The sequence below is a fragment of the Mauremys reevesii genome, linkage group 4 (genome assembly GCF_016161935.1).
Source record: "Mauremys reevesii isolate NIE-2019 linkage group 4, ASM1616193v1, whole genome shotgun sequence".
In the NCBI taxonomy this organism is placed as follows: Eukaryota; Metazoa; Chordata; order Testudines; family Geoemydidae; genus Mauremys; species Mauremys reevesii.
In genome coordinates this window covers 146,986,449-147,002,100 of record NC_052626.1, presented here as the reverse complement: position 1 = coordinate 147,002,100, position 15,652 = coordinate 146,986,449, and the positions used below count along the sequence as shown (strand labels likewise).

Here is a 15,652-nt window from a genome sequence, read left to right as displayed (position 1 = left end):
CCAGCTAATGTATGGCATCCACTGCCCCTCTGAGGGAAGGAGCATTTCAAAAGTTATTCAAGGTGAACTTGCATGTGCAGGGGGAGGGCTGAAAGCCAGAGGGTTTGCAGGCAGCCTGGCCTCAGAACAACCAGGTGGCTCAAGATGACTGGATGCCAGGGCCCACCTTGCTCTGTGTTTTTTGAATCCTGGCTTTGACAGATTTCTACATTTGTGTGTTGTGTGAGTATGACAAGGAGGAAGGTGGAGAGGAGAGTTGAATTGCATGTGTACATGCATGGTGGGAGGGAAAGCTTGGAGCAGCCAGGTCTTTTGGGGATGGTCACAACAATGGATGTGGTGGAGGGCTGGGCCTCAGAGCAGTGGTAGAGGAATGTGTGCGGGAGGTCCACTGTCCAAACACTAGGACTTTGAAAACCCAGTTTGACTAGAGCTCTGAAGAAGAACTGGCTTTTGAACAATGCAGGGTTTTTATTTTCCGGTGATCCCTTGATGTATAACAGATTGTCCTCAAAGGGGTCTTTGCTTTCTGGGAGCTCAGAGACACTGACAGAGCAGAAACACAAGTGGCAGAACCGGTGGGAAGGGAAGTTGAACCACCTCGTCCTTCCCCACACATACCCCCCTTCCTCCCATTGCCCCACAATTATTCCCCAGGACTGTTCTACCAGGTGGGGGGGGCTCTTCTTCCCTCTACTTTTCCTGGGTCAAGGGAAGGAACCCCAAACTCCCGACCTTCTCCACACTGCAGTGGGAAAGGGGTAGGCTCACCCTCCCCTTGGGGTGTTTGCTTCCGGGGAAGGGGGAGGTCTGGGGATTGTGGGGAAGAAAAGAGGGCATCAGAGATCGACAGTGGGAAGTCTAGGGGGAGCTTCTACTCTCCCTTCCTGCTAAAAAAAAAAACTCCTCACAGCCAAGCTCTCTAATTGTGTCCCTTCTTCAAACAATTGCCCCCACTGACTGTGTTAATCCTTGTGCTGGTCCTGCATCCCCGACCTGCAGGAGGCCAGGGAATTGGAGGACTGGTCTCAGTCTGGTCTGTAGAGACAGAGCAACAGGAGACAAGGAGATGATGTAAAGATAGTGAAGCGACTGACCTTTAGCTACTGCCTTCTGTGGCCATGGCATTTCTTGCCGAAGGGGCAGTGGTTGAGGAGAGCTGGGCTGTGGAACATGGGGATGCCAAAAAATTATTTGGCCAGAGAAAGCGAGTGGTTAGGGAACCCACCTCATGGGCAGGAGGCCTTGGGTACACTCCCCCTGCACCAATCACTCTGTCTTTATCCACAGTGGAACAGCTTCAGCAGGAGAGACACGACATCCCAGAGGCCAGTGGTTAGAGCGCTCTCCTCAGAGGTGGGCGATACCTGTTTAAATCCTTTCTTCCCTCCCTGCTAGGGATGCGGAATGGAACCTGCGTCTCCCACATCCCAGGTGAGTTCTCTAACCACCAGGCCAAAAATTATCATGGGGGCAGCAGCACCAAAGCCGCCTCCTTCTGCCATTTCGTGTCTAATTCATTCCCTCAAGAAACTGCTACTAAGCCAGGAGAGGGGTACCTGTGTGGGGGTTGCTAGGAGGGATAGGCACCTCCCTTCCACCTGGTTTTATGTGACTATCTGTGAGGAGGGGGAAGTGCTTAGCAAATCAGTGGGTCCTATTGGGAAGCTTAGGAGACTCCCCACCTGGCATCATGCTGTCTGTGGTGGAATGAATTTTAAGGTGCCTCTATGTCCCCATTCATTGTACAGGGAGACTGTGGAAGAGCCTTCACTGGAGGATTTCAAAAAGAGGCTAGAGAGTCGGATGGTTTGGGCACAACAAATCCTGCCACTTGTCAGGGGGTGAAACTCGATGACCCTTGGGACCGCTATGGTTCTATGAGCCTACAGGGAGGTACCTAACTCGGCTTTCTGGATTGCAGTGCTGTGCTTGTTTTTTTTAGGCACCTAAAAGTGAGGTGCCAGGGTGCTCGGCGCCACACTGCCTGAGTCCCTTCATGGATTCCAGCCTATGAGACTTAAACACAGCAGGCCAGATGATCATCCCCTCAGACATGCCAAATAGCATCATATCCCACTATTGCCCCCATCGAAGTGAATAGCATCACTGCCCAGCTAGGATAAGTTTGCTGCCCAAGTGAGAAAAGGTATCAGATCTGTTGCTCTGAGTGAAGGAACTTTTTTTTTCTTTTTCAGAAAGGCAGGGCTGTAAAACTGGGCTTGTGATAAGCACGGCCGTGCAGCTTTAAGAGTTGTCACTGTGGTAATGTGAGGCGTGGAACTGAAGAAAGTGGGTCAGTTTTCTGGAGGGACCTAGCTTATTGTGATGTCAGGAGTGCGAACAGGGGTCAGGCTCCTTCTGCACAAATGCTAGAGGCTCTGCAGGGAATGCTGGGTAGCCTCAAGCTGCTGAATAAAGGTCTCTTTCCTGCAACTCCCTGCTTGCCCACATCCCTTTATGCTAATGAAACTACTAGGCGGGCTCCATAACAGAAAGTGCAGAAACACCCATGCCTCAGAGACGTCCACACACCAAGTAGTACTTTGCCCTGCAAAAAGTCTCTGCCCGGTGGTCGCACTAACTGATGTGGCTGATTGTATCAGAATCTGACTCTGGAAACAACACTGTGCAGGTAGGTGGGTTGTCAGCAGCAAAGATTGATCTCAAGAGCATGAGCCACCACTCCCTGAGCTAGGAAACCTAGCTTGAAGCCAGTGCTGGACTCTGAACACTCCATGCAGTTCAGAGAGTAGAGGGAAACCGAGATCTTCATGGTGGGTATGAGGCTTCTGGAATCCTGAGATGGATCCACTACCTAGAATTTATGCTTTGCTGAAAGTGACAGAGTTTGAGGTGTTTGCATTCAGCCCTCATTTGTCTCCTCATTCAGGGTGCGCCTCACTTTCTCGCCTGCAGTGGAGAGTGCGTCTGCGATAAATGGCAGAGAGGAATCACACGGCAGTGACTGAGTTCGTCTTGGTGGGATTCACACAAGACCCAAAACTGCAGGTCATCCTCCTTGTGTTGTTTCTGTTGATCTACCTGCTGATCCTAGTGGGGAACCTCACCTTGGTCACCTTAATCAGGACTGACTCCCGGCTTCACAGCCCCATGTACTTTTTCATCAGCAACCTGGCCCTCTTAAATGTCAGCTATGCCTCCATTATCACTTCCAGCATACTGATTACTTTAGTATCAGCGCGAAAAGTCATTTTGTTCTCTGGGTGTGCTCTGCAATTCTTCTTCCTATGCATGGCATTGTCCTGTGAATGCTACCTCTTGGGTGTCATGGCGTACGATCGCTTCACGGCCATCTGCAACCCACTGCTCTACACCGTCATCATGTCCAAGCGGTTTTGTGTGCTGCTGGTGCTGGGGTCGTACCTAGTGGGCTGCGTGAATGCAATTGTTCAAACTATATTTATATTCCGTTTGTCCTTCTGCAACTCAATCATCAACCATTTCTTCTGTGACGTGCCCCCCCTCCTGAAGTTGTCCTGCTCTGACACCCACATTGCAGACATTGTTCATTTCACCTGTGCCACTGTGGTGGTAACACCTACCATCTTGATCATCCTTATCTCCTACATATACATTGTGGTCGCTACCCTAAGGATGAACTCTGCCAAGGGCCAACACAAAGCTTTCTCCACCTGCGCCTCCCACCTCACTGCTGTCACCATCTTCTACGGAACGGGCTCTTTCATGTATTTACGGCCCAGTTCAAAGTACCTCATGGATCAGGACAAAATCATTTCTTTGTTTTATACCCTGGTGATCCCCATGTTGAATCCCCTGATCTACAGCCTGAGGAACACGGAAGTGAAAAAGGCCTTTACGAGGATGTTAGACAGGATGATTTATTCTCACTGAATTTAAATGTTGGGAATGGGTTTTTAACAGTAAACAGGGGAGTGAGTTCTTTACATCATTATCTTGTTTTTTATGGATAACCAGCCCTGTGCGTCTCACACCAAAAAGAACTAAGGGGCAGATTTTCCAAGGAGATCTGTACCAAACAGCTATGATTTGGCATCTCATCAAGTATCCAGCTTCTCAGAGCTGCTCAGCTCCCAGTTAGGAACCATTTTGTGCTAAGGCCGCATTGCCATCCTCAAGTGAAGGGCAGGCTGGTCCCATGGTTCAGGCACTGGTCGAGGGCATAGAACACCTGGGTTCAATTCCTTGGTCCACAATGGATTTCCTGTGTGACCTTGGGCAAGTCACTTAGCCTCTTTGTGCCTCCATTCTCCATCCTTACAACGGGGATGGTGGCACTGCCCGGTCTCCCAGGGGTGCTGAGGGGAGAAAAGGTAAAGCAAAAAAGACAGTAAAGTGCTTGGAGAGCTACTGATGTAAGCAATAGGCATTTATTTATTTATTTGTTTGTTTGTTTGTTTATTTTATTAAGTGTTTTAAAAGCATGAGCTGGGCCCTCTAATAATGAGGAGAGTGGCTGAAAAATCATTTATATTTCATAATAATAATGGTGTGTGTGTGTGTGTGCTTATTATTTGCCTTCTAGGTTTTGAATACTTGAGTTATTCAAAGCAGTGAATATTTGGGGGAACTCTGGTCATGTTTAGAAGATTTCATTACAAGGTCTTACCTAGTGTTCAGGGCATGCCTCAATGAGCCACTTAGGGGCATTTCATCTCTGCCTTATACAATACTAGTCCACTTATTTTGTACAACTTTCTACTAACTCACCAACAGCCCTTTCTGTTTCATGGATGGCCACATATAAAAACATGACATGAGAACATAAGAACGGCCATACCGGGTCAGACCAAAGGTCTATCCAGCCCAGTATCCTGTCTGCAGACAGTGGCCAATGCCAGGTGCCCCAGAGGGAGTGAACCTAACAGGTAATGATCAAGTGATCTCTCTCCTGCCATCCATCTCCACCCTCTGACAAACAGAGGCTAGGGACACCATTCCTTACCCATCCTGGCTAATAGCCATTAATGGACTTAGCCTTCATGAATTTATCTAGTTCTCTTTTAAACGCTGTTATAGTCCTAACCTTCACAACCTCTTCAGGTAAGGAGTTCCACAAGTTGAGTGTGTGCTGTGTGAAGAAGAACTTCCTTTTATTTGTTTTAAACCTGCTGCCTATTAATTTCATTTGGTGACCCCTAGTTCTTGTATTATGGGCATAAGTAAATAACTTTTCCTTATCCACTTTCTCAACATCACTCATGATTTTATATACCTCTATCATATCCTCCCTTAGTCTATAATTTACATCTGATAGTTGCCTGGTCGGCTATGCTAAAAGCTTTGTATGGGTTTGTTCGTTTCAGGTTTAAAAGGATCACCTGACAAAATTACATACAAACAAAGCATCATCATTAGAAGTAAGTTATGCCTACTGAGAGTTTGGTCCCATACATACGTCGTGACAAAAATGACAAACGCAGGCATGGTGTTGAGACTATTGCATTAACTTTATCAATGTTCCTCTGAATGTTGGTGATCAAAAACCTCAGGAAACATGACAACATCACAGACTGTGATATTAAGAGGTGCCCAGGAAATATTCATAGCCCTTTGTATTCAATAAGTGTTATATGTATTTGTGTGTTCTGGTTTCGCTGGGTGGGTTTTCCTTGGAATCTGGGTGAATAATGCAAAAGCTTTGTCCTTTGGAATAAGTGGCAGTGATTGGTTTTACCTGTTTCCGAAGGCCTGAAAAACAAAGAAAGCCTTTTGGGGACAAAGACTGAATTTAAATTAACTCAGGGGCCCCTGTTTTGATCCAGCAAACTGGCATGAGCCATTAATCCAGGGGGCAAAACCTACCTGTGCAACTTACGTTGAGTGCTCCTTACCGGTGCCACTTACCTTGCGTGACTCTGGAGTGGCAGTGGTGCGCGCCAGGGCTGGCTCCCTGCCTGCCTACCCTCACCCCACGCTGCTCCCTGAAGTGGCCGGCACCATGTCCTTGTGGACCCTGGGGTGGGGGGGGTGCGGGCTGCCCTCGCCTGGAGGTACCTCCCCGAAGCTCCCATTGGCCGCGGTCCCCCAAAAACAAAAGTTTGCTGCAAGAAGAACCTGTGTGAACGATCGTGTTGTTGACAGGAGCACTCTCCCGTCGACAATGCAACCCCCAGTCGTTGGGGATAGAAATATTTTGTTGGCAAAAGTGCCAACCAAGAGCGTTCACCCTGCCCAACTTTTAGCAACCCAGACATGTCACTAAAAGCTGTGTAGTGTAGACATAGTCTAAGACATAAAAATATATGTGCGTGTTTCAGAATCTTAAACCAACTCATGTCTCAATGTAGGGCTTGAAGAAGAGTTGGGGTCTATGGGGGGGGGATAAATAGTTTGTTCAAGACGGGGATTTGGAACAAGTTCATTTATATTCATTGGGAATATATATTTAACATACATACAGAGAGGAACCAAATGTCAATGATTTTTATGTTAAATTAAGGAAAACAACAGAACAAGAAAGAACCAATGTAAGTCTTCAGGCAAAAGCACAGTGTCTGGCATGTCTTTTAAAAAAAGAGCTTTAATGTTGAGTGTCCATATTTAAACACCTGGGCTGACATCAGTAGTTCCTGAGTGACATTTTCCGCAATTTTTAATGTGGTTGTAGCACTCAAGAGTCTAAAACCAGAGCCCTGTGTGGATACAAAATTTGTCACCGCATCCGATCCGCAATCCGCAAAAACGATCTGTGGATATGAAGTGAATATCCACAGATTTGCAGGGCCCCAGAGACAAAGTTTGTGTCCGCATCTGGTCCACGATCCACAAAAATGGTCTGGAGATATAAAATGGATATCTGTGGATTTGCAGGGCTCTAATTAAAGGAACCAGTTATGAGTCTGTTTTCCAATATGTCACTTTTTGAACCTTCTGAAGTGAGTTACCCCATGAGCATCTGATCAGGCTTTGGAGGATGGGAGGGGAGGAATGGGCCAGTTCTCTTTGAAACAAAGAAAAGGGGAAGAAAGAAAACACCTAGAAGTTGGAGCAATAACTGGACAAAACACATCTTTGTGTGGTTATCCCTAGGGGATGTGAAGGTTTTAATGATCCCATCTGAACTGCAGAACTCTGGGGCTCTCCTAGGATTCCATCCCCAAATGCCACTGAAACAAATCTATAAACAAGGCTTCCAAACACAATCCACTTTGCAGTCAAGAGTAACTGATGTCTCCTTCCTGCAGGTAGGTTTAATTGTTCTGGTTCTGATGGAAGTGGAATAAATATTCTCTTTTGGTTCTGGCAATTTGAATGAATTCTGATTCAGAGCCACATCTCATGGAGATCAGATGTATTGACTCCAGAGGTCCTGACATTTTAAGAAGGCTGCATCCTCAGCTGGTCTCAGTTGCTGAACTCCACTAAAGCCAATTTTCCATTTACATGTGCTGATCATCTGGCTCGTTAGAGCAGAGCAGTAGCTCCGCTATAGTAAAGGTTGTGACTCACTTTCCATTGCCTCTAAAATCCACAGTCTTACTCAGACTTGAAAACAGCTGATCCTCGTGGAGGTCCAGAGTAGGGTTAATGGAGTAAAACTGGAGTCATGCATGCAAGGGAAAGCCCCTTGAAAAGTGACTGGATATCAGAATTGTACAGTTCTCATCATGTTATTTTGTGAACACCCTGGGCACATTGGGGCTCTGATTCTCCCCAGACTGTTATCACCTTCTCAGGGTTGATCCCAGCTAATGTCTGGCACCCACTGCCCCTTTGAGGGAAGGAGCATTTCAAAAGTTATTCAAGGTAAACTTGCATGTGCAGGGGGAGGGCTGAAAGCCAGACGGTTTGCAGGCAGCCTGGCTTCAGAACAACCAGGTGGCTCAATATGACTGGATGCCAGGGCCCACCTTGTCCTGTAATTTTTTGACTCCTGGCTTTGGCAGATTTCTACACATGTGTATTGTGTACATATGACAAAGAGGAAGGTGGAGAGGAGAGCTGAATTGCATCTGTGTGCGTGTGGTGGGAGAGAAAGCTTGGTGCAGCCAGGCTTTTTGGGGGATGGTCACAGAAATCGAGATGGTGGAGGGCGTCAGAACAGTGGTAGAGGAATGTGCATGGGGTGGTGTCCACTGTCCAAACGCTAGGGCTTTGAAAACCGTGTTCAGTGGCTGGAGCTCTGAAGAAGAACTGGCTTTTGAACAACGTAGGGTTTTTATTTCCCTGTGATCCCCTAGCCTGGCTCCGTAACAGAAAGTGCAAAAGCACCCATGCCTCAGAGATGTTCACACACCAAGTAGTACTTTGCCCTGCAAAAAGTCTCATTGCCCAGTGGTCACACTAACTGATGTGGGTGATTGTACCAGAATCTGACCCTGGAAATTACATTATGCAATGGGTGGGTTGTCAGCAGTAAAGATTGAATTTGTCCCTCTTGTCAAAGTTAGAATCACAATTTGTCAAGACCCTCTGTTTTATTAGCACAGCGCTCTGCTAATACATTCAGATAATGTGAGACCTCATGCAAGACCCAAACAGTCTTATTTATACCGATAAAAGGGTGTGAACTAAACAAAGGGACAAAGAAAGCAAAACTGTAAAATTTACCTGGGGCACAGCATGCATATCCTACTTCCTTACTAACTCTTATCAATCTAAGGCTAATGCTTCACCAATCGCCCTTAAGTGGAGCAATTGTTCTTCCTTAAAGTCTGCTTTCCTCACACCTGGGATCTCAGCATTCTTTTCATTTCTACTTAAAGGCACATACAACATTCTTTAATTCTTTCTATTTCTTTAATATAATTCATTTCACTTTCACACTGTGGATTCAAGAGCATGAGCCACCACTCCCTGAGCTAGAAAACCTAGCTTGAAGCCACTAGTGGTTTCATAATACTCCATGTAATTCAGCCAGTAGAGGGAAACTGAGATCTTCATGGTGGGTGTGAGGCTTATGAAATTCTGAGATGGATCCACTGCCTAGAGTTTATGCTTTGTTGAAAGTGACAGAGTTTGAGGTGTTTGTATACAGCCCTTGTCAGGGTTCCCTCCCCACTCTGAACTCTGGGGAACAGATGTGGGGACCCGCATGAAAGACCCCCTAAGCTTATTTCTATCAGCTTTGGTTAAAAAACTTCCGCAAGTCACAAATTCTTCCTTGTCCTTGAACGGTATCACTGCCACCACCAAGTGAGCTAGACAGATTCAGGAAAATGACCACTTAGAGTTCCTGTTTCCCCAAAATATCCCCCCAAACCCCTTCAACCCCTTTCCTGGGGAGGCTTGAGAATAATATACCAACCAAATAGATAAACAAGTTGAGCACAGACCAGACCCTTGGGTTTTTAGGACACTAAAAACCAATCAGGTTCCTAAAAGCAGAACTTTATTATAAAGAAAAAAAGCAAAAGTAGCACCTCTGTAAAATCAGGATGGAAGGTAATTTTACTGGGTAATAAGATTTAAAACAGAGGATTCCCCTCTAGGCAAAACTTCAAAGTTACAAAAAACAGGAATAATCCTTCCTCTTAGCAGAGGGAAAATTCACAAGCTAAAACAAAAGATACGCTAATGCATTTCCTTGCTATTGCTTCCAATTTTTGTAAACTTGGAAGCTTATTTCAGGTAGGGTTTTAGGAGATGGTTTTTCCAGCCCTGGTCACTCTGTCCGAGAAAGAACAACAAAGAGACCACAAACAAAACCTCCTCCCACCGATTTGAAGGGATCTCTTTCCCTTCTTGGTCCTTTGGGTCAGGTGCCAGCCAGGTTATTTGAGCTTCTTAACCCCTTACAGGTAAAGGAGGGATTTTATGCTACCTTTAGCTGTATGTTAATGACAGCCCTCATTTGTCTCCTCTCTCAGTGCACTCCTCACTTTCTCACCTGCAGTGGAGAGTGCATCTGGGATAAATGGCGGAGAGGAATCACACGGCAGTGACTGAGTTTGTCTTGGTGGGATTCACACAAAACCCGAAGCTGCAGGTTATCCTCCTTTTGACGTTTGTGCTGATCTACATGCTGATCCTAGTGGGGAACCTCACCTTGGTCACCCTAATCAGAACTGACTCCCAGCTTCACAACCCCATGTACTTTTTCATCAGCAACCTGGCCCTCTTAGATGTTGGTTACACCGCCATTATCACTTCCAGCATACTGATTACTTTAGTATCAGAAAGAAAAGTCATTTTGTTCTCTGGGTGTGCTCTGCAATTCTTCTTCCTATGCATCGCATTGTCCTGTGAATGTTACCTCTTGGGTGTCATGGCCTACGATCGCTTCATGGCCATCTGCAAACCACTGCTCTACACCGTCATCATGTCCAAGCGGTTTTGTGTGCTGCTGGTGCTGGGGTCGTACCTAGTGGGCTGCGTGAATGCAATTGTTCAAACTATATTTATATTCCGTTTGTCCTTCTGCAACTCAAACATCATCAACCATTTCTTCTGTGACGTGCCCCCGATCCTGAAACTGTCCTGCTCTGACACCCGCATCACACACATTGTTCATTTCACCTGTGGCATTCTGGTGGTAACACCTACTATCTTGATCATCCTTATCTCCTACATATACATTGCAGTCGCTATCCTAAGGATCAACTCTGCCAAAGGCCAACACAAAGCTTTCTCCACCTGCGCCTCCCACCTGACTGCTGTCACCATCTTCTACGGAACGGGCTCTTTCATGTATTTACGGCCCAGTTCAAAGTACCTCATGGATCAGGACAAAATCATTTCTTTGTTTTATACCCTGGTGATCCCCATGTTGAACCCCCTGATCTACAGCCTGAGGAACACGGAGGTGAAAAAGGCCTTTACGAGGATGTTACACAGGAAGATTGATTCTCACTGAATTTAAATGTTGGGAATGAGTTTTTAACAGTAAATGGGGGGAGTGAGTTCTTTACATCATTATCTTGGTTTTTGTGGATAACCAACTCAGTGCATCTTGCACCAAAAAGAACTAAGGGGCAGGTTTTCCAAGGAGATCTGCACCAAAGAGCTACGATTTGGCAACTCATCAAGTAGCCAGCTTCTTAGAGCTGCTCAGCTCCCAGTTAGGAACCATTTTGTGCTAAGGCCGCATTGCCATCCTCAAGTGAAGGGCAGGCTGGTCTCATGGTTCAGGCACGGGCTGAGGACATAGAAAACCTGGGTTCAATTTCTTGGTCCACAATGGGCTTCCTGTGTGACCTTGGGCAAGTCACTTGGCCTCTTTGTGCCTCCGTTCTCCATCCTCACAATGGAATGGTGGCACTGCCTGGTCTCCTGGAGTGCTGAAAAGGGAGCAATGTTAAAGCAAAAAAGACAGTAAAGTGCTCGGAGAGCTACTGATGTAAGCAATAGGCCGGGGTTGACAACATGCGGCACGCATGCCAAAGGCGGCACACAAGCCGATTTTTACTGGCACGCTGCTGCCTGTCGGGGTCCCGGCCACCAGCCCCCCTCAGCCTGCTGCTGGCCTGAGTGAACGGGACTCCCGACCGGCAGTGGCTGAGCGGGGCCGTTGGCCGGGACCCCGGCTGGCAGGAGCCATCAGACTGAATCCCATACCGGTAGTGGGCTGAGCCACTCAGCCCGCCGCTGGCCTGGGGTTCTGTTCACCGCCTCCGCTCAGCTCGCTGCCGGTCTGGGGTTCCAGCCGCCGGCCCCTTGCCAGCCGGGGTCCTGGCCATCAGCCCCGCTCAGCCTGCTGCAGGCCTGGGATACCAGCCATCGGCCCCACTCACCTCGCTGCTGGTCTGGGCTTCCAGCTGTCCAGTCCCCTGCCAGCTGGGGTCTGGGCTTCCGGCCCTGCTCAGCCCTCCTGCCAGCCTAGGGTACTGGCAGCCAACCCAGGACTCTGCTCCTGGCCTGGCCCCAGCGCTCTGCAGCCCTTTTCAAAAATTACACTACAATTAACTTAAAAACTTGAAAACTTAAAAACTTTGTATATTACAGGAATCGTTAAAACATGTATAATGTTAATAAATAGGTTTGATGAAACAAAGTATTTCAACTTATGTTCCTGTGCTTAATTTGTGTTTTCTATGATTTACCTTCTAAAAAAATCTCGCATGTCTCACATCCCCAGAAAGGGCATCTCACACCCCCAGGGAGAGTGTGCACCCCAGGTTAAGCACCACTGCACTAAACTGATAAGATCTGCATTTTAATTTAATTTTAAATGAAGCTTCTTAAACGTTTTAAAAACCTTGTTTACTTTACATACAACAATAGTTTAGTTATATAATATACACTTATAGAGTGAGACCTTCTAAAAATGTTACAATGTATGACTGGCACGCGAAACCTTAAATTACAGTGAATAAATGAAGACTCAGCACAGCACTTCTGAAAGGTTGCCGACCCCTGCAATAGGCATTATTTATTTATTTAAGTGTTTTTAAAGTACGAGCTGGGCCTTCTAATAATGAGTGACTAAAAAATCATTTATATTTCATAATAATAAAGGTGTGTGCGTGTGTGCTTATTTGCCTTTTAGTTTTTGAATATCTGAGTTATTCAAACCAGTGAATATTTGGGTGAACTCTGGTCATGATTAGAAGATTTCATTACAGGGTCTTACCTAGAGTTCAGGGCATGCCTCAATGAGCCACTTTGGGGCATTTCATCTCTGCCTTATACAATACTAGTCCACAAATTTTGTACAACCTTCTCCTAACTCACCAACAGCTCTTTCTGTTTCTTGGATGGCCACATATAATTTACATCTGTCATGGAGTGTGGGGGAATCAGGACCCTGCACCCCCGGCTTCCTGCGATTCATCGTGACTCTCAGCCAGCCAGTAAAGCAGAAGGTTTATTTGGACGACAGGAACACAGCCCAAGACAGGTCTTGCAGGCACAGACAACAGGATCTTCCCCAATTAGGTCCATCTTGGGGTCCCAGGAGCACCACAGCCCCATTGGGGGTCAGAGCCCTGTCTGTGCTTCCCTTCCTTCCCCAGCCAGCTCCTGAAACTCTCTCACTCCCCCGCATCTCCTTTCCCCAGCCTTTGTTCAGCTTCCTGGGCAGAGGTGTCACCTGGCCTCTAACTCCTTCCTGGGTTCTCACATTACATGCTCTCTCCCATCCCCCAATGCAGACCATCCTCCCAGGCCAACACTCCCCACTCAGCATTCACAGACCACAGTAAGAACAGTCCCAGTTCGTCACAACATCTGATAGTTGCCTGGTCGGCTATGCTAAAAGCTTTGTATGGGTTTGTTCGTCTCAGGTTTCTAAGGATCACCTGACAAAATTACATAAAACAAAGCATCGTCATTAGACATAAGTTATTCCTACTGAGGGTTTGGTCCCATACATACGTCGTGACAAAAATGCCAAATGCAGGCATGGTGTTGAGACTATTGCATGAACTTTATCAATGTTATCTGTATGTTGGTGAGCAAAATCTCAGGAAACATGACAACATCACAGACTGTCACATTAAGAGGTGCCCAGAAAATATTCATAGCCCTTTGTATTCAATAAGTGTTATATGTATTTGCGTGTTCTGGTTTCGTTGGGTGGGTTTTCCTTGGAATCTGGGTGAATAATGCAGAAGCTTTGTCCTTTGGAATAAGTGGCAGTGATTGGTTTTACCTGTTTCCGGAGGCCTGAAAAACAAAGAAAGCCTTTTGGGTACAAAGGCTGAATTTAAATTAGCAGAGGGGCCCTTGTTTTGATCCAGCAAACTGGATCCAGACCTGAGAAAACAGGTGGAACTTCATTAGCTCACCTTTCTAAGGAGGGATTAGAACTCACAAATGGACTGTCACTGAGTTTATTGCTGAGAGAAACTGTCCCAGAACCCAAGCAGACAAGAGGGGAGATTGTCTGAGGAGGCCTGAGACTCTGAGTCAGGAAATTTTGTTAGGGGAATTATTGGGGCAAGAGACTGATTTGGGGAGGACACTACTGTGCTTGCACAGGCTTTGAAGAAAGAGTCTGCAGGGGGTGGGATTGTGTTTGTTAAGAAGGTTCAGTCACAGAAATGACCTCAGTTGAAGACAGTGCCCCTGGATTCCTTGAGGAAAGCACGGATGAGGGTTACCCCAGAGAGAGAGTTGACCTGGCAGAATGCAGCTTAGTCTGACAGGAGGAGGGCACTGTAAGATAGGCCCGATCTATCACAGTGCCCTTGCTGGGACGTTGAGGGGAAACACAGATGCAGTTGCCCTAAACTGTTACAGGTAGAAGCCCATTATTTTTAGTAGGTTGTCTCTGTAGGGAGTTTTGCCTTAAGACTAAAACTGCGGGGAGGGATAGCTCAGTGATTTGTGCATTAGCCTGCTGAACCCCGAGTTATGAGTTCAATCTTTGAATGGGTCATTTAGGGATCTGTGGCAAAATTCTGTCAGGGATGATACTTGGTTCTGCTGTGAAGGTAGGGGATAGGACTCAATGACCTTTTAAGGTCCCTTCCAGCTCTATGAGATAGGTATATCTCCAGATAGGCAGGGAAATGTAGGGAATCTACTAGACCTGCCCTGAGACTCTATTCCCCAGGGCTGCCAGTGCTAAGCTCCCACCATGGAATTGTAAAGGTTGTTACACAGATCCAGAGTACTCAGATTCCAGGATATAACAAGTATTGATCAGGGTATCACATGTATCAATAATCAGCTTCAAATGTAAACATTTCTATCTTGATCCACATGGCTCCAAATGCACATGGATGGATAATTCCCTTTGAATTGCTTCAGGAGCACCTGGCCTGGATTAGGAGCTGGGAGGGAGCAACAGGGGATTACATCCCAAGCCAGGATAGAAACCCAATATAAACATCTCTAAGCACAGATCCTTCTGGAGTTTCTTTCCTGGTGCTACAGGTATGTTATATGGTGATGGCTTTATGTGGAACTAAATAAACTAATAGATGCTTGTTTAATGTCATGCAAATGTATAGTGATCTACCTGTCTGTCTAGCTATCATCTCAATAATAGAGAGAAAGAAGGATTTAAAAAAGCTGGTAGGAATTCCATTCCATGGGAAATTCTGACATTTTGAAATTTGTTTTCATTCCAAATTGGAAAATAAAGAGGAAAAAAAATCCTACAAAGTGAAATTTTGGGGGGAAAAATTGTTTCAGGCCAAGCAAAATGTTCCATTTCAATAAAATCAAACCAATTCATTTCAATGTCCACCTTTTTAATTTTAAGTTATGTTATAATATAATAAAAAATAAAATACATTTGAAACTGGAAAAAATATTGAAAAGAAAACTCAAAACATCCCCGTCTTCTCAATTTTTCCCCTTCAATTTTGACAAGACAGCCTTTCCTCATGGAAAAATGTTCTATGGGAAAATTTTCCACTAGCTCTAATATATATATATATATATATAAAATATAAAAGAACTGTTGGACTTAGTTTATCAGCTATTTTTCAGTGTGTCTTAATTCAGAAATAATTGCAGGAAAGCATCCTGCGTGCTCCTACATTGCCTCATTCCAGGAAAAATAAAAGCCTCCTGGTCCACAGACAAAGTAGTATGAGTTGGAACATAGGAAAGGGTGACTATTTTAAGATGTATGGATGCACTGAAGGTGCCTAGTGGGAAGATGGTATTAGAAGTACAGTGCCTGGAAGTATAGTGACCAAAATATCTTGGTTGATGCGGTGAATCCTTCATAACTAGAAGTTTTCCTTAGGCACCCAGATTGTGATAGCACTCAGGCTGGTGTAAATCCATGATGTTGCCACTGAAATCAACT

At 45.9% G+C, this 15,652-nt stretch overlaps 2 protein-coding genes across 2 annotated transcripts; both read left to right on the top strand.

The window, feature by feature from the left end:
- Positions 1–2,924: 2,924 nt before the first annotated feature.
- LOC120404089 (olfactory receptor 1019-like) lies at positions 2,925–3,876 on the top strand. Its single transcript, XM_039536094.1, has one exon. It carries the CDS (start codon positions 2,941–2,943, stop codon positions 3,874–3,876), a length of 936 nt encoding a protein of 311 aa, XP_039392028.1. The 5' UTR covers positions 2,925–2,940.
- Positions 3,877–9,862: 5,986 nt separating this feature from the next.
- LOC120403467 (olfactory receptor 1019-like) lies at positions 9,863–14,005 on the top strand. Its single transcript, XM_039534536.1, has 2 exons — positions 9,863–10,773; positions 14,002–14,005. Exons 1-2 carry the CDS (start codon positions 9,863–9,865, stop codon positions 14,003–14,005), a joined length of 915 nt encoding a protein of 304 aa, XP_039390470.1.
- Positions 14,006–15,652: the final 1,647 nt, after the last annotated feature.